The sequence below is a fragment of the Crinia signifera genome, chromosome 9, assembly GCF_055691185.1.
Source record: "Crinia signifera chromosome 9, ASM5569118v1, whole genome shotgun sequence".
In the NCBI taxonomy this organism is placed as follows: Eukaryota; Metazoa; Chordata; class Amphibia; order Anura; family Myobatrachidae; genus Crinia; species Crinia signifera.
This window is the reverse complement of record NC_139225.1, coordinates 111227046-111246391: the sequence shown is the minus strand read 5'-3', so window position 1 is coordinate 111246391 and position 19346 is coordinate 111227046. Positions and strand designations below refer to the sequence as shown.

General features: G+C 45.4%; 1 protein-coding gene across 2 annotated transcripts in view; it reads right to left on the bottom strand.

The window, feature by feature from the left end:
* Positions 1 to 19009, bottom strand: part of MOSPD1 (motile sperm domain containing 1) — a 49293-nt gene extending 30284 nt beyond the window's left edge. Inside the window, exon 1 of one of the 2 annotated variants that reach the window (XM_083159517.1) lies at positions 18661 to 19009. Coding sequence is in view for 1 of the 2 variants with exons in the window: in XM_083159516.1 (XP_083015642.1) it covers positions 600 to 646 (47 nt within the window). In the remaining variant the exon portion in view is untranslated. Of the gene's footprint in view, positions 1 to 599; positions 784 to 18660 lie in introns of those variants that run through there. The other variant, XM_083159516.1, reaches the window with a different exon arrangement.
* Positions 19010 to 19346: the final 337 nt, after the last annotated feature.

Below are 19346 nucleotides of genomic sequence, written 5' to 3'. Positions count from 1 at the left end.
CCTATTCATTTATATACTCTTTTTTAAATTCGCCCGCCTCCCGGCTCTCCCACACGGCTCTCAGATTACCCCTGCCCCCCCACCTGGCTCTCAGAGTCCCCCCTGTATCGGATGCGATACATCGTGGTTGATAAAAAGCACCCACGATGTATCGCTGATGGCTGCACATAAGATTTATCATATATATAGCAGGTCCGACCTCCGGCTAAGGTCCGCTGCGCACGAGACGACGCATCAGAGCAGAGGTGGACATCAAACACCTCTAATTTGGGCTGATTTCTGGGCCCGATCCTTCTGACAAGTGTATAAGCCCCTTTATACCGCTCTCCCAGAATTGGCAGCGGCTCAGTACTACTGTTATCCCACAGGGGGCACTACATGATACATGACCCCAAACTATATGTCAGATAGGGTACCCATACATATCATACAATCATAGAGCAGAGTATGCTCGCCCTATATAAAAAAAAAAGAAATAATAATAAAAATAATGGTTTATAGCAGCATACACCATACAATATATTAAAGTGATTATTTTGAAATATTTAAAAGCAGAGGCGTAGTTCAGCAAATAATCAAATGGCATAATGATACTTTACCTTATACATTTCGCCATATTATGTGAAAGCCACAAGTCTAGTACCATACAAGCATTTATCGCTACACATTCCCCACTTATTAGAAATGTGTGAGAAATTGGAAATGCGTGCAGCTGTCAGTCACTGGAGGACCCTGGGATTCACAGCACCTCTGCTCTCCGCTTCTTTTTTTACACTGGGCTGTTTGTGTTCTCTTGCTTTTCTATTTTCCCAGACTTTGTGAGTGTCTTGCACAACATAACTCCTTCTCCTCCCCTCCCTTTATGTACAGCTCCACGTGGCTAGTCATGTGACCCTGTTTACAGACGCTGGTGCAGTCTGTCAGGCACAGGGTTATAATGTCACTGCCTCAGCAGTCATCCTGTCAAGCCAATCACTTAACTCACTTAGCTACTGGCGATGCTGACGTCTGTGAAATCTTAGGCGCTGAAGAAGGCCTAGCAAGATGAGGCCCGCCCAGCTTCAGGAAAAACAAAGGGGTCCTGTCCCAGACAAAGACAAAGAGACAACAGATGCTGCCATATTTCTATCTCTAATCCTCTCAAAATGGCTGCCCAGCTGCTTTCCTATATCATGCATCCTGAAAAGCCTCATAGGAAAAAAAAAAATGCAAATATTTTCATAACTAAAGGTGCCCATACACACATGCGATCTTGTCCACAACACTATGTATGTACAGTGTATGGGCAGTACGGATGGTGTAATGATTAGCATTACTGCCTCACAGCACTGAGGTCATGGGTTCAATTCCCACCATGGCTCTAACAGTGCAGAGTTGTATATTTTCCCAGTACTTGTGTGGATTTACTACTATTTTCTCCCACAATCCAAAAATATACTGGTAGGCTAATTGGCTCCCAACAAAATTAACCCTAGAATGTCTGTGTGTGTGTGTGTAAGCTCCACTGGGGCAAGTGCTGATGTGAAGGTAGTAGTACTTAGAAGTATATGCGTGCCCTTTTTTGCCTTCTTTTGTAGCTTTTGGCCCCTTGTTTACAAAGTGTGTGTGAGGTGCTCTATAAAACACTCTGGTTTTCTAGTCTCTAGGACAGGGCTGGGCAGCACCGGCCCTCCAGATGTTAAAGAACCACACATCCCAGGATGCTTTGCATTAGTTTTGCTATGTGGCCATGCTGAAACTGATGCAAGGCATGCTGGGATGTGTAGTTCATCAACATCTGGAGGACCGGTGTTGCCCAGCCCTGCTCTAGGACCTGATTCAGATTTGTTTGCAGTAGACCATTTATTGACGGCCTGCGCATCCATCTCAGTTGCACTATGCATGTGTCGCAATGATTTTGCAATGGCGGTCAGTGGCAGGATTATTTCAGTCATTGACAGTCTTTTTGGGGGAGGTAATGGGAAATGGCAGCAAAAAAACGACGTGTCGCAACTACATTTGAGGCTCCAACTGCGATCCCATATGCTATCATACTGCGATCCCATATCCCATTACAATGTCTCTGGCTTTATACTTCCTGCAGCCATGTTTCACAGGGTATGGGTCGTGGGCTCGTCCCAATTCAGGTTGACATGCATTGGATCGACCACTGAAGGACAACGGGGCTTAGGTCGACACCTGAATTAGGTCAACATGGCTAAGGTCGACACAAGCATTAGGTAGACAATTTTCAACCAAATGTCAGCATAGTCGGCATGGACACCGTCAAAGTGTACCACGCTCCTTCACATGGCCCGCTGCGCTCGGCACACTGTTTTATTCTCCAGCCACGCATAGTGGATGGTAGAGAATGAAATACCGCCTGTCAGCACGTCGGCTCAAAATTTTTTAAAAATCTCATGTCGATCTTGCCATTGTCAACCTAATGCTCGTATCAATCTTCCAACCCTGTCAACCTTAGCGATGTTGACCTATTTCAGGTGTCGTCAGAAGCCCTGTCGACCGAAATAGGGTCAACCTAATAACCATTTCCCGCTTCACAGCCCCATGACTACTCCGGGATTTGGCCTCAAAATTGTCAGGATTTGAATCCCTCTGGGAATTTCGAGATCACACTGCGCATGTGTAGTCTATTGCTGGGCAGCGCCTCTGAGTGTGCGCTGAGACGCTGCCCGGCTGCTCCCGTCCCCGGCGTACAGCTCTACGCAGCATGATGTGGTGAGAGGTCGCGCAGGGCAGCCTGCCGATCAGCCGCACACCCGGAATCCCAATGTATCACCCATCGACGCCGCTCACAAAACCCTGCTGCACCGCTGATCTTCTGTCGAAGATTGGCTGAGATTCAGCCAATCAGCGTCCAGCCAGTCTTTTCAAAATGTTTTCAAATTCAGCAGCTCTTCCGGCGCCACCGCTCCGCAAATAGTGCTACTTAGTTCCCAGCTGCCGCAAGGACCTCGTTGACTTACTGCCCAGTGCCACAGGGACATTGCTGCCCACCCTGTGCCTCACAGACTTCCCTGCCCATCCCCCGCCGCTGCCAGCTCCCCGGGGATATACATCCAATAAATCGCATGTGATTTATTGCATGTATAATTTGGCACATCAAGTGTCAAATCATAAGGAGCCTCCTGGAGACCTGCTGGGGGGCTCTCGAGGGCAAACAGGTCAGACTTGTCCTTTGGACAATTCGGAGTAGTGTATGGGGACTTTATACCTCTAAGGTTTGATACCTCCTAGTCTCTAGATAACTATTCTCTCTCAGCAAGCTAGGTGGGCACTTGAGCATGCAAACAGGCAGAACAATCTCTAGAGTGGCAAAACATTAATGTTCCAGTTCCCTCCTTTTAGTACCACCACTTTCATTATACATAAAAAATAATTAAGGGAATAAAGGGGCATCAGGGTTGTCTTGACTTGTATTTAATCATTGTATTTAATCATCATTTAAAAAAAAAAGTCCTGATGTACAAAAACGGTACTTGTGTTTTAGCACGGCGCCCACGATTTCCATCTTATGGCATCTTATACAATTTTAAATTGTATACCATTGTATATGGCATACAATGGCATACAATGAGATGAGATGAGATTTTAAATAGTATAAGCACACTAATGGGTGCTTTCAATGTTAATTGGCCCCCCTATAAGATTTTTAATTGTATAAGCACCCTAATGGTGTTACAATGTTAAATGCACCCCCACGCCACCCCACTATCAACGCCAACCCGGAGCGTGGCGAGCGCAGCGAGCCCGCGAGGGGCGGCGGTACGTGTCCTCCGACCTTTTCATACCCCCACTATCCATGTCGGCATGGAGTTGACTTTATATAGTGTGGCGAGCGCAGCGAGCCACCGAGCCGGAAGCGTGGCGAGTGCAGCGAGCCCCGGGAGGGGCCGTGTTTTACTTTACATGTATTATGCGTCCCCTCGCGGGGCTCGCTGCGCTCACCAAGCTTCGGGCTCGGTGGCTCGCTGCGCTCGCCACACTATATAAAATCAACTCCACGCCGACATGGATAGTGGGGGTATAAAAAGGTTGGAGGACGCGTACCGCCGCCCCACGTGGGCTCGCCACGCTTCGGGTTGGCGTTGATAGTGGGGGTGGCGTGGGGGTGCATTTAACATTGTAAGCACCCATTAGGGTGCTTATACAATTAAAAATCTTAAGGTGCCCACACACGCACCGATCCCGGCGGTGCGATGCTGTACGATGGGGTGCGCGCTTCCGCGGCACCTCATCGCACAGTACAAAAAGTATGTGCTGCACATACTTTTTGTACTAGCTTTTTCTAGCATAGCATCGCATCGCATGCACATCGTATGCACATTGTATGCACAAGTTAAGCCCACAATGCACGCCGGGATCGGTGCGTGTGTGGGCACCTTTATAGAGGGGCCAATTAACATTGAAAGCAACCATTAGTGTGCTTATACAATTTAAAATTGTATCTCATCTCATCTCATTGTATGCCATATACAATGGTATACAATTTTAAATTGTAAAAGATCGGGTCCCAACGCATTGCATCTCATTGCATACCATATTAAGCCTTATGGTATGCAATGCGATGGGTGCCGTGATAATACACAAGTACCACAAAAACAAAGAATTTGTCACTACTGAAGAATGTTACTCTGCATGGGAATATGAGCTGCCATGCTGATACAGGTCTCCTAGCTGCTATTTCCTGATACTTCACATTTGACATGACATGCTGACCCTCCCAAGTCAACAGCTGCCACTGATGCAGAACTGATGCACATTTAAACATTGTAAATAAATATATTTATTTATTAACAGTTTCTTATATAGCGCATACATATTACGCAGCGCTTTACAGAGAATATTTCAACGTTCACATCAGTCCCTGCCCCAAAGGCGCTTACAATCTATATTTCCTACCACATGTACACACACACACAGACATTCTAGGGTTATTTTTTGTTGGAAGCCAATTAACGGTACTTGTGAGTTATCCGGGCGTCCGATTTTTTGATTGTATGCCTTAAGTTAAGGCATACAATCAGATGCGATGCGATGCGATATCGCATCGCATGCGACCATCGGATGCGATGACCCGATTTTTCCATAGGAATCAATGTTAAAATGATTCCTATGGAAAAAGGGGTCCTTTTCATACCCCTACTATCCAAGTGGGCATGGAGTTGGATATAAACCTGTGGCGAGCGTAGCGAGCCACCGAGCCCGAAGCGTGGCGAGCGAAGCGAGCCCCGCGAGGGGACGGTATTCCGTGTCCCCTCGCGGGGCTCGCTACGCTCGCCACGCTTCGGGCTCGGTGGCTCGCTACGCTCGCCACAGGTTTATATCCAACTCCATGCCCACTTGGATAGTAGGGGTATGAAAAGGACCCTTTTTCCCATTGAATTCCATGTTAAAATGGACTCAGTCCATTTTAACATTGATTCCTATGGAAAAATCGGGTCATCGCATCGCATCGCATCGGATGGTCGCATGCGATGCGATGTCCCGATCCGACCCGATTTAAAAATCGGACGCCCGGATAACTCACAAGTACCCAATTAACCTACCAGTAAAACAAGCACGGGGAGAATATACAAACTCCGCACCGCTAGAGCCATGGTGGGGATCGAACCCATGACCTCAGTGCTGTGAGGCAGGTCATGGGTTCGATCGTTCGTACTGCCAATATTACTCGGCTGATGTTGGAGGATCAGGGTGCACAAATCAATTTCTAGGGTAACAGTTATGAGGGTGTATCTGTGAGTAGTATATAATAAAAAAGGCTTTGCTGCTCCTCACCTCTATGGGGGAATGCAAGTGTTTTGCCCGTTGGAGCAATTCAAGTTTTGTTCAGTTGCACATAGCTGCCAGCAATGACATTACTGTTACGTTGTTCTGTCATTGTGACGGGCTGGTAACTAGTTTAATATACATAACTATGTTTTGCATACATTTCGTATTGGCCCTACACACGGGGTGCTGAGCGATCTGAGCAATGCAGATTGCTCAGGAACGCTCAGCAATGTGTCAGTGATGTGTGCTGAGCTATCTGTCAAGGCCAGTGTGACAGTGAGAAAACTGGCCCTGACTGGTAATTAACTAGATTTATAAAGCATCCTATGACCCCTACACACATAGGGGTTTATTCTAGTTCATTCTTTCTGACAAAATCCTTCTTAGATGGACAAAACCATGTGCACTGCAGGGGGGCAGATGTAACATGTTCAGAGAGAATTAGATTTGGGTGAGTTATTTTGTTTCTGTGCAGGCAAAATACTGACTGCTTTATTTTACACTGCGATATAGATCTCACTTTGAAGAAAAACCCAACCCAAATCTAATTCTCTCTGCACAAGTTACATCTGCCCCACCCGCAGTGCACATGGTTTTGTCCATCTAAGAAGGATTTTGTCAGAAAGAATGAACTAGAATAACCCCCATAGTGATGTAGGGGAATTTTCTAAGCAGATTGTAAGCTCCTCCCAGCAGGGCCCTCCTGTTGTCAAAGCCCACTTCACATTTCACTCACAGCTCTCCTATACTCAAACACTCAGTGACCATCTTAGTCCGCATACTCATCTCCATCATTGGCCTCAAGCCTCTAGTTGTATGTTTATTGAGTCCTTACTACTTATATTTAAGCTGTAATGTGTATTGAACTGTGGCGCTCTTTATTTGTACTCTATTTTTGTTATTTATTCAATGTTATGCCAAGTTTTGTCTCCCTTTATTGTTCCTTTGTACGGTGCTGCAAAACACTTGTGGCGCCTTATAAATAAAATTATAATAATAATAAGCAATCTAGTGAAATTGCCCCATGTGTGGGCACCATTACTTCAACATGCTATAAATACAGATTGTACCAGGGTGTCACATTTCAAAGTTACTTTACGTCCTGTTAACCCCTTCCCGACAATTGACGTACATTTACGTCATGGTCGGGAAGTACTTCCCGACACATGGCGTAAATGTACGTCATGGCATTTAACTGTCACCGCGTCTATAGACGCGGTGACAGTTTCAACATGTCTGCTGTCCCTGACAGCAGACATGTCCGTGCATGCCCAGGGGGGGCTGCGATGCCGCCCCCCCGTCGGCGATCGCTGTGATTGGCTGTTCAGTGTGAACAGCCAATTACAGCGTTTTCCTGTGTCACCGGCGAATAACGTTCGCCGGTGACACGGGATCAGAGGTGATTGGTGCTGTAAAGTACAGCACCAATCACCGCGGGGTGTAAGGGTGACACTGGTGTCACCCCACCGCACCCCGCCCGCCCCCAAAGGCCGTGATTGGTCCGTCGGACCGACGGACCAATCACAGCCAAGGAGGGGGATTTAAACTAACGGTGACTGCACTGCAGACGCCATTCCGGTCTGGAATAGCGTGCAGTGCGGTCACCGTACCTCCCTGCCGCCATACTGACCAGAACCTTGCTCCATAGCTTGCTCCATACTTACCTGATCGCTGCTTCATCACTGCTTCCTGGATCCTGTTACTACTTGTGCCTTCCTGTGAAATTGTGCTGCTGCAGTGTACTAGCTAGATAGATAGAGAGAGAGATAGAGAGAGAGATAGAGAGAGATAGAGAGAGATAGAGAGAGATAGAGAGAGATAGAGAGAGATAGAGAGAGAGATAGTGTCAGAGAGTGCTATATTTTGTGCTGCTGCAGTGTGATATAGTTATAGATAGAGAGAGAGAGATAGAGAGAGAGAGATAGATAGAGAGGCCTAGTGACAGAGTGCTATATTTTGTGCTGCTGCAGTGTGATAGTTATAGAGAGATAGAGAGAGATAGAGAGAGAGATAGTGTCAGAGAGTGCTATATTTTGTGCTGCTGCAGTGTGATATAGTTATAGATAGAGAGAGATAGAGAGAGAGAGATAGATAGATAGAGAGGCCTAGTGACAGAGTGCTATATTTTGTGCTGCTGCAGTGTGATAGTTATAGAGAGATAGAGAGAGATAGAGAGAGAGAGATAGAGAGAGATAGTGACAGATTGTGCTATATATTTTTGATATAACTGACTGCTGCCCCCTCCTTTTGTGCTGATCAGTATAAATTAACTGATCAGCAACTTTTTGGGGGCGCAGGTTTTTTTTTATATATAGATATACCTGTCACTGCTGCTGCTGCAGTGTCATAGAGTGATAGATAGTGAGAGATAGAGAGAGATAGTGACAGAGAGTGATAGAGAGTGCTAAATTTTTTGTCTGCTGCCCCCGCCTTTTGTGCTGATCACTATATCTGAGGTGATCAGCAACTTTTTTGGGGGTACAGAGGTTTTTTTTTTTTTATATATACCTGTCGGTTGCACCAAAGGTTGTGCACCTGCTGCACCTCACTGGTAATCAGTGTCGCATCACTGATCACCTTTTTTTTTTGTGTGTGTGCTGTGGGGTCTTTTTTTAATTTTTTTTTTACACACACTGTGATTTTGTGGGTGTCCTGTGGCCGCTGTGCGCTGATCAGTGACGTACATCACTGATCATCTTTTTCGGCACAGGGTTGATCTATATATTTTTTTTTTTGATCAAATTCCTGTTGCCTTTGAGCGCTGTTCAGTGACAGACGTTACTGACCAACATCTGTGCTCAATTTTTGGCGCAGGACCTTTTTTTTTTTTTTAACCCCTTAAATTTTTTATTTTTAACCCCTTCATTTTTTTTTTTTTTATTGGTATAAAGTATTTTTTTTTTCTGCACCACATACACACTACACACTACATACCCCCCGGATTGAAATAAAGTTTGTACCCCCCCCTACACTATACACGTGTTGAAACATTTCACTACCAGTAACACAAAAATAAAAATGGCATCCCAAATGTCCTCCCAAATGTCCTCCCAAATGTCCTCCCAGTCATCCAGGAGAATGTATTCAGCGGAGGAGGCATATGCCCTGCTTGCTTCTGACTCTGACACAGCCAGTGATGCAAGCGGGGAATTTGAAGGATTCGCCTTAAGCTCCTCTTCCTCCTCTGGTGATGAGGGACCCCCTCAAAGACGCCCCCGTAGAGCAGCTGAGACCCCCCCCCCAATAATTGATCTCGTATGGACCCCACCACCAGACAATTTTGAGCCCCAGGTTCCTGAGTTTTTGGCCATGCCAGGAATCCAATTTGATTCCACAGGTCTCAGAGAAATTGACTTTTTCAAATTATTTTTCTCTGATGATTTTATAAATTTAATGGTGGACCAAACTAATTTATATGCCCAGCAGTTTATTGCTCAAAACCCCACGTCATCATTTGCTAGGTGGACCCCTGTAGATGCAGTAGAGATGATGACGTTTTGGGGTCTGGTGTTTCATATGGGCATAGTAAAAAAGCCAGAAATTAGGCAATATTGGAGTACAGATGTTCTGTACAGTACTCCATTTTACCGTATGGCCATGCCCCGGGCTCGATTTGAGACGATCCTTAAATTTATACATTACACCGATAATGCACAGTGCCCACCCAGAGATGATCCCACCTTTGACCGGCTATTCAAAGTCAGGCCGGTCATTGATCATTTCAGTGCCAAATTTGAAGAGGTGTACATCCCTGAAAAATTTATTTGTATCGACGAGTCCCTTATACATTTTAAAGGAAGGGTTAAATTCCGCCAGTACCTTCCCAGTAAGAGGGCAAGGTATGGCATAAAAATGTACAAACTGTGTGAAAGCACCTCAGGGTACACCCACAGGTTTAGGGTTTATGAAGGGAAGGATTCAAGAATTGAACCGCCAGAATGCCCCCCCTCCCTCGTAGGTGTTAGTGGGAAAATTGTCTGGGATTTAGTGCACCCCTTCCTGGATAAAGGTTATCACCTCTATGTGGATAACTTTTACACCAGCATCCCCCTGTTTAAGGCCCTTGGTTCAAGAGGTACAGCAGCTTGCGGTACTGTGCGCAAGAACCAAAGAGGCCTCCCAAAAACGCACATTGCCCAAGTAATGAGAAGGGGTGAAAGCAGGGGAATATGCACCGAAAATATGTTGTTGGTCAAATATAAGGACAAGAGGGATGTCCTTATACTGACAACAATTCACGGAGACAGTACCACCTCCGTCCCTGTACGAGGTACCAGTACCCACACCTCAAAACCTAATTGTATCCTGGATTACAATAGGTACATGGGCGGAGTGGATCTTTCAGATCAGGTACTGAAGCCGTACAGTGCCCTGCGGAAAACAAAAATCTGGTACAAGAAGGTGGCCGTGTATATCATCCAGATGGCACTGTATAACGCTTACGTGCTATTCCGTTCTACCGGCCAGAGGGGGACATTTATGCACTTTCAAGAGGAAGTCATAAAGGGCCTAATATTTGGGAACCAGCAGGCAGAGGGCCCCAGTACTTCTAGTACTGGCCCCCGTATTGTACCAGGGCAGCATTTTCCTGATGAAATCCCCTCCACTGGAAAAAAGGGCAGGACACAAAAAAGGTGCAAAGTTTGCTATAAAAAGGGAATAAGAAAGCAAACTATTTTCCAGTGTGACACTTGCCCCGACAAACCCGGCCTATGTATAAAGGAGTGTTTTAAAATATACCACACATCTATGGAATATTAGGTTCATAATTTCACCGTGCTTCGGGGGTCTTGCTAATGCCACATAGCACCCACCATTCATTCCACCAGAATCTGAGCCGCAAAATCCAAAAATCACTCCTTCCCTTCTGAGTCCTGCCATGCACCCAACTGGTATTTTTTGGTCACATGTGAGGCATTGCCGTACTCGGGAGAAATTGGGGCACATATTTTGGGGTGCTTTGTCTCCTTCATTCCTTGTGAAAATGAAAAATTTTGAGCCAGAACTGCATTTTTGTGTAAAAAAATGTAATTTTTCATGTTCACTGCCCAATTGTATCAAAATTGGTGAAACCCCTGGGGGTTTGAAATGTACACTATACCCCTAGATGAATTCCCTGAGGGGTGTAGTTTGCAAAATGGGGTCACTTGTGGGGGGGTTCCACTGTATTGGTGCTTTGGGGGTCTTGCTAATGCGACATAGCACCCACCATCATTCCACCAGAATTTGTGCTGCAAAATCCAAATATCACTCCTTCCCTTCTGAGTCCTGCCACTTTTTGGTCACACATGAGGCATTGCCGTACTCGGGAGAAATTGGGGCACAGATTTTGGGGTGCTTTGTCTCCTTCATTCCTTCTGAAAATGAAAAATTTTGAGCCAGAACTGCATTTTTGTGTAAAAAAATGTAATTTTTCATTTTCACTGCCCACTTGTATCAAAATTGGTGAAACCCCTGGGGGTTTTAAATGTACACTATACCCCTAGATTAATTCCCTGAGGGGTGTAGTTTGCAAAATGGGGTGACTTGTGGGGGGGTTCCACTGTATTGGTGCAACATAGCACCCACCATTCATTCCACCAGAATCTGTGCTGCAAAATCCAAAAATCACTCCTTCCGTTCTGAGTCCTGCCATGCACCCAACTGGTATTTTTTGGTCACATGTGAGGCATTGCCGTACTCGGGAGAAATTGGGGCACATATTTTGGGGTGCTTTTTCTCCTTCATACCTTCTGAAAATGAAAAATTTTGAGCCAGAACTGCATTTTTGTGTAAAAAATGTAATTTTTCTTTTTCACTGCCCACTTGTATCAAAATTGGTGAAACCCCTGGGGGTTTGAAATGTACACTATACCCCTAGATGAATTCCCTGAGGGGTGTAGTTTTCAAAATGGGGTGACTTGTGGGGGGGTTTCACTGTATTGGTGCTTGGGGGGTCTTGCTAATGCGACATAGCACCCACCAAAATTCCACCAGAATCTGAGCTGCAAAATCCAAAAATCACTCCTTCCGTTCTGAGTCCTGCCATGCACCCAACTGGTATTTTTTGGTCACATGTGAGGCATTGCCGTACTCGGGAGAAATTGGGGCACAGATTTTGGGGTGCTTTTTCTCCTTCATACCTTCTGAAAATGAAAAATTTCGAGCCAGAACTGCATTTTTGTGTAAAAAATGTAATTTTTCAATTTCACTGCCCACTTGTATCAAAATTGGTGAAACCCCTGGGGGTTTGAAATGTACACTATACCCCTAGATGAATTCCCTGAGGGGTGTAGTTTTCAAAATGGGGTGACTTGTGGGGGGGTTCCACTGTATTGGTGCTTGGGGGGTCTTGCTAATGCGACATAGCACCCACCAAAATTCCACCAGAATCTGAGCCGCAAAATCCAAAAATCACTCCTTCCGTTCTGAGTCCTGCCATGCACCCAACTGGTATTTTTTGGTCACATGTGAGGCATTTCCGTACTCGGGAGAAATTGGGGCACATATTTTGGGGTGCTTTTTCTCCTTCATACCTTCTGAAAATGAAAAATTTTGAGCCAGAACTGCATTTTTGTGTAAAAAAATGTAATTTTTCATTTTCACTGCCCACTTGTATCAAAATTGGTGAAACCCCTGGGGGTTTGAAATGTACACTATACCCCTAGATGAATTCCCTGAGGGGTGTACTTTGCAAAATGGGGTGACTTGTGGGGGGGTTCCACTGTATTGGTGCAACATAGCACCCACCATTCATTCCACCAGAATCTGTGCTGCAAAATCCAAAAATCACTCCTTCCCTTCTGAGTCCTGCCATGCACCCAACTGGTATTTTTTGGTCACATGTGAGGCATTGCCGTACTCGGGAGAAATTGGGGCACAGATTTTGGGGTGCTTTTTCTCCTTCATACCTTCTGAAAATGAAAAATTTTGAGCCAGAACTGCATTTTTGTGTAAAAAAATGTAATTTTTCATTTTCACTGCCCACTTGTATCAAAATTGGTGAAACCCCTGGGGGTTTGAAATGTACACTATACCCCTAGATGAATTCCCTGAGGGGTGTAGTTTTCAAAATGGGGTGACTTGTGGGGGGGTTCCACTGTATTGGTGCTTGGGGGGTCTTGCTAATGCGACATAGCACCCACCAAAATTCCACCAGAATCTGAGCTGCAAAATCCAAAAATCACTCCTTCCGTTCTGAGTCCTGCCATGCACCCAACTGGTATTTTTTGGTCACATGTGAGGCATTGCCGTACTCGGGAGAAATTGGGGCACAGATTTTGGGGTGCTTTTTCTCCTTCATACCTTCTGAAAATGAAAAATTTCGAGCCAGAACTGCATTTTTGTGTAAAAAATGTAATTTTTCAATTTCACTGCCCAGTTGTATCAAAATTGGTGAAACCCCTGGGGGTTTGAAATGTACACTATACCCCTAGATGAATTCCCTGAGGGGTGTAGTTTTCAAAATGGGGTGACTTGTGGGGGGGTTCCACTGTATTGGTGCTTGGGGGGTCTTGCTAATGCGACATAGCACCCACCAAAATTCCACCAGAATCTGAGCCGCAAAATCCAAAAATCACTCCTTCCGTTCTGAGTCCTGCCATGCACCCAACTGGTATTTTTTGGTCACATGTGAGGCATTTCCGTACTCGGGAGAAATTGGGGCACATATTTTGGGGTGCTTTTTCTCCTTCATACCTTCTGAAAATGAAAAATTTTGAGCCAGAACTGCATTTTTGTGTAAAAAAATGTAATTTTTCATTTTCACTGCCCACTTGTATCAAAATTGGTGAAACCCCTGGGGGTTTGAAATGTACACTATACCCCTAGATGAATTCCCTGAGGGGTGTACTTTGCAAAATGGGGTGACTTGTGGGGGGGTTCCACTGTATTGGTGCAACATAGCACCCACCATTCATTCCACCAGAATCTGAGCCGCAAAATCCAAAAATCACTCCTTCCGTTCTGAGTCCTGCCATGCACCCAACTGGTATTTTTTGGTCACATGTGAGGCATTTCCGTACTCGGGAGAAATTGGGGCACATATTTTGGGGTGCTTTTTCTCCTTCATACCTTCTGAAAATGAAAAATTTTGAGCCAGAACTGCATTTTTGTGTAAAAAAATGTAATTTTTCATTTTCACTGCCCACTTGTATCAAAATTGGTGAAACCCCTGGGGGTTTGAAATGTACACTATACCCCTAGATGAATTCCCTGAGGGGTGTAGTTTGCAAAATGGGGTGACTTGTGGGGGGGTTCCACTGTATTGGTGCTTGGGGGGTCTTGCTAATGCGACATAGCACCCACCAAAATTCCACCAGAATCTGAGCTGCAAAATCCAAAAATCACTCCTTCCCTTCTGAGTCCTGCCATGCACCCAACTGGTATTTTTTGGTCACATGTGAGGCATTGCCGTACTCGGGAGAAATTGGGGCACAGATTTTGGGGTGCTTTGTCTCCTTCATACCTTCTGAAAATGACAAATTTGGAGCCAGAACTGCATTTTTGTGTAAAAAAAATAATTTTTAATTTTCACTGCCCAGTTGTACCACAATTGGTGAAACCCCTGGGGGTTTGAAATGTACACTATACCCCTAGATGAATTCCCTGAGGGGTGTAGTTTGCAAAATGGGGTCACTTGTGGGGGGGTTCCTAACTTTTAGCATCTTATGGTGCCTTGAAACCTACATGGTGCCTAAAAAATAATCTCATAAAAAGGAGGCTCCAAAATCAAGTAGGTGCTCCTTCTATTATGAAGCCTGTGGTTTGGTCACCGTGCACACTAGGGCCACATATAGGATATTTATGAAAACAAAAGAATTGGGGGAATCAATTTTTAGTCACATTTCTCTAGTAAAATGTACTGTGTTCCTTATAAAAATGTATTAAAATTGCAAATCTGCAAAAAAAAAGAAATTTTGAAATTTCACCTACACTTTGTTTTAATTCCTGTGAAACACCTAAAGGGTTAACAAACTTCCAAAATGCTGTTTTGAATACTGTGAGGGGTGCAGTTTTTGAAATGGCATCATTTATGGGGGTGTCTCACATACAAGTCCCTCAAAGTTACATCAGAACTGAACTGGTCCCTAAAAAAATCAGTGTTTGAAATTTTCTTGAAAATTTGAGAATTTGCTATTCATATTGTAAGCCTCCTAGTGTCCCAAAAAATTAAAAGGAAGTTGAAATAATGATGTCAACATAAAGTAGACATATGGTCTATGTTAGTTATTCACTATTTTGAGTGGTAAGATTATTTGTCTCACAAGCAGAAAATTTAACATTTTGCAAATCGCTAAATTTTCCATTTTTTCACGATATTTTGGTATTTTTCACAAAAAAACACAGACTGTATCGACCCAAATTTACCACTAATTTGAAGTACAATGTGTCACGAAAAAACAATCTCAAAATCACTGGGATAAGTAAAAGCAAAAAAAAGTTATCCCCACTTAAGTGAGACATGTCAGATTTGAAAAAAAGGGCTCTGTCAGGAACGCAAAAACTGGCTCTGTCAGGAAGGGGTTAAGGGACCATTATACTTGGGACCAAGTTATTACTTTTCAGGTTATTCTGTAAAAGTTTAGAAAAATCGGTACTTGTTTCCTAGCACGACGCCCACGATTTTGATCGAAGTGCATCTTTTGCAATCGCATCGTATGCAATATAGCGGCATGTGATGCATGCGATTCGATTTTTAATTGTACAAGCACCACAATGTTAAATGCACCCCCATTGTCAACGCCACCCCCACTATCAACGCCACCCCGAAGCGTGGCGAGTGCAGCGAGCCTGTGAGGGGCGGCGGTATGCGTCCTCCGACCTTTTCATACCCCCATTATCCATGTTGGTGTGGAGTTGATTTTAGATAGTGTGGTGAGCGCAGCTAGCCACCGAGCCTGAAGCTTGGCGAGCGCAGCGAGTCCCGCGAGGGGACACAGATTACTTTACATGTATTCCGCATCCCCTAGCCACGCTTCGGGCTCGTATTCCACGTCCGCTCGACACACTATCTAAAATCAACTCCACGCCAATGTGGATAGTGGGGGTATGAAAAGGTCGGAGAACGCGTACCGCCACTCCTCGCCTAGAACATAGAGATCAATGTGTAAATTCATTGAAAACATATGAAATAAAAAAAATATATATATAAAACAGATACTAGCAAGGGAGCATAGTCTATTTCCTTCTTTGCCCTTCCTATCCTTTACAACATGTATACATATGTATAATGTACGCAGGGACGTCTTTTCTGCATCCTAGGCAAAACTTCAATCTGTTGTCCCTAGCCCCCTCCCTAACCTCACACTGCCACAAGTCCAACGTTAAAGCCACTTAATAACCCATTTTACACCACTGCAAAAACACGGGTCAGCGGCGGTGTAAATGGGTCACGCCGTGTCCCTTTATACGGGACTTCTACCCAGGTCCTGACCTGGGTAGAAGGCGGTGTAAACGGGTACGCCAGGTCATCCGACCCGGCTCCCGTTTACATGAATGGGGGACGCCCAACCTGCGGACCGCAGCGCCCACAGGTTGGGTGGGAGGGGGGCACACACAGCCTCCGCTGCTGTCTGCTATACTCTGCAGACAGCAGCGGTGGAGGTGAATGGATGCCTATGTGCGGCATCCATTCACTTCCCGGACGACGGCTGGGGGGTGCACGGGGGCAGCCCAGCAGATTACCTAAGTGCTGGGCTTGCCCAGCAGTCCGGGGCCTGTCGGCAGCGATCGGCGCTTGGAGATGACGTCATTTCCAAGCAGCGGCTGGGGGATGCGGCGGTGTAAAAGGGAGTGAACGCTGGGTCGCCCCCGGCTTGAAACGGGGATCAAAAACCGGGTGCGACCCGACGTTTTTGGTGTAAAAGGGGTATAAGTGAAAATGTGGATGTGGTGTCTGTGACGTTCCTCAGCAGTAAGCTGTAATAAGTAAAATAAAGATGTTTTCCTCATAGACATCCTTAATTTTGTGATAGGGAGACTGGGTGGCGCCCTGCTGGACCTGGCAATGAATGTATGTCCTTCTTGGCAAGGAAGATGGGTGCTTTAAATGCTGTTACAAAACTGATAAGGAGTACATAGTATCAAAAAGGCATAGTGCCACTCTGTAAAACAGGTTCGGGGTAATTAAGTCAGCCATTAAAAATATAGATGATTAAAATATGTATAACTAGTTCAGAATTGTGTTGGTCCGTATTGAATTGTTAAGCCCCATACACACAGGGCCATGGGTGCCACCTGCTGAGCGAGGAGCTTAAGCACAGCTCGCTCAGCACACATTGCTGCACACATGCTATGCACCTGCGATGTGTGCTCAATCTAAGCAAGATAGACAGTGCATGCAGGACCGCTTATTCTTATAAGCCTTATCGCCATAGGGTGTACACATGGAGCGATCGTTGCTTCATTTCTAAACAATCTAGTCAGATCCCTTAAGGTGCCCATACACGTTACAATAATTGGATTCGTTTTGAACTAGATTTGCGTGCAATTTGCGGGCGATGTGATCTAGTTCAAAACGCATTATTGTAACGTGTATGGATACGTTATGTACTTGTATAGCTATACAATATTTGTTTGTTTTTTACTATTTAAAATCTAGAATACACAACATCTCTTTGTTATGGTATTCCAATAAGAATATGCCCCTAGGGAAATGTAAAATAGCCTTATCTTTCAAACTGACTACCAAACGAAGTGAATCATAAAGTCTTGATAAAATAACAAAATTAAAAGTAGACACTTCCTTCGCTCCGCCAGCACTTTCCTCCATCCACCTTTGACGTCTACATCTGAGAGTGCACTTCCTGTGTTGAATAAGGCTGATATTTTCCTTAGAGGTTATTCATCTATGCAAAACTCCTAATGGCTAATGGCGAATTCATTAACAGCTTTCAGAAACGACGGTTAGTGCAGGCCACACTACTGAATGTGGAGGTACAGGACGGATCAATGGTTCATTCATTCAATTCAAATTTTCAAACAAAACTGGGCCTCCTTCTCAACAATGATTATTAATGAGGAAACTGCATACATCAGCTGCTGTCTCCTGTATATGTGCAAAACCACATACAGACATGTTAATGTCATCATTTCAATGAAACCCATGACAAGGTGGACATCAATGATATGTATGGTACAGTAAATGTACATACTATTGTGTCAAGCCTTTAGAAGAGGATTCTGTCTGTATAACATAATTATTCTGCTCCCCTCATCCCACCTGATAATTGAAGTCCCTATTGATTAGTTTTATTTAAAAGGATGAATTTTGGTTTTCTAACTGGCCAAATAGCCATCTATTTATCAGTAATAGGTAATAACATTATCCGCCATCTGTTTCTTAAGGAGAAACGAGAGCTCAGTTATAACCATGGGAGAAATGGTCATTACAACTGCACAAAGATGTGTAATAATGATGATCATCAGATTACAGCAAGTCCATAGTAAATAAGGGGCATCTATTGCAGTGTTTATTCTATACCCGACAGTAACAGGGTTTTATTTATTATTTCATTTGATGAAATGAATCTCCCCCAACCCCCCTTGCTGGATACAGCACACAATGTAACTGGCAGAATTACAAGTTGTCAGAATTGTGGCATTGCTCTCCCGTGTAATAGCAGCAGCGGGTAATGAGGTGTCCTGGGCAGTGCGGGTATGTGTTGTGGTCACTGCACGCACTGTACAGCGTGACTCCTGGCCGGTGTGTGACATACGCGCTGTACGAGCCCCGGCAGCTGGCTGCAGTCTCACTGTTTTCCCTGGCCCGGACTCGTCATGTTTTCGGGTCAGAGGAGGTAGCTGCTGTGCGGATGTCAGCGTGTCCCTCCTCCCCCGGGCTGCGGTGTCTCCCCCCGCCCTCCGGTCCCCTCTCCCCCGCCCTCCGGTCCCCTCTCCTTGTACCTTTCTCCGAGTTCCGCCGCTCTCCGTTTCTTTGTCAGCAGCAGCAGCCTCTGGCCGCAGTGCCGCCCCGGAGCCACAGCGCTGACGTCACCGCTTCTGCTGCGGATGCTGAGCTGCTGCCTCCTCTATCATGTATACACACACAGCTCAGCCCACAGCACTACGGGGCTCATCTACCGGTCACCCGAGCACACAGCACTACGGGGCTCATCCACCGGTCACCCGAGCACACAGCACTACCAGTCACCCCAGCCCACAGCTCTACGGAGCTCGTCCACTGGGCACCACAGCTCTACCACGCACCCCGGATCACAGCACTACGGGCTCATTCACCGGTCAACCCAGTCCACAGAACTATAGAGCTAATTCACCAGTCACCCCAGCCCACAGAACTATGGGACTCATTCACCAGTCACTCCAACTCACAGCACTAAGGGATCATTCACCGATCAACTCAGCCCACAGAAGTATGGGGCTTATTCACCAGTCACCCCAGCTCACAGCACTACAGGGCTCATTCTTCAGTTACCCCAACCCACAGCACTTCAGGACTCAGTCACCCCTGCCTGCCACAGCACTACCAGTCACCCCAGCCAACACCACCTCTGGTCTTATTTATTATTCACCCCAGCTCACTCTACTTACAGTGGGATAGATGTATGAAGCAGTGATAAGGGAAGAGAAGT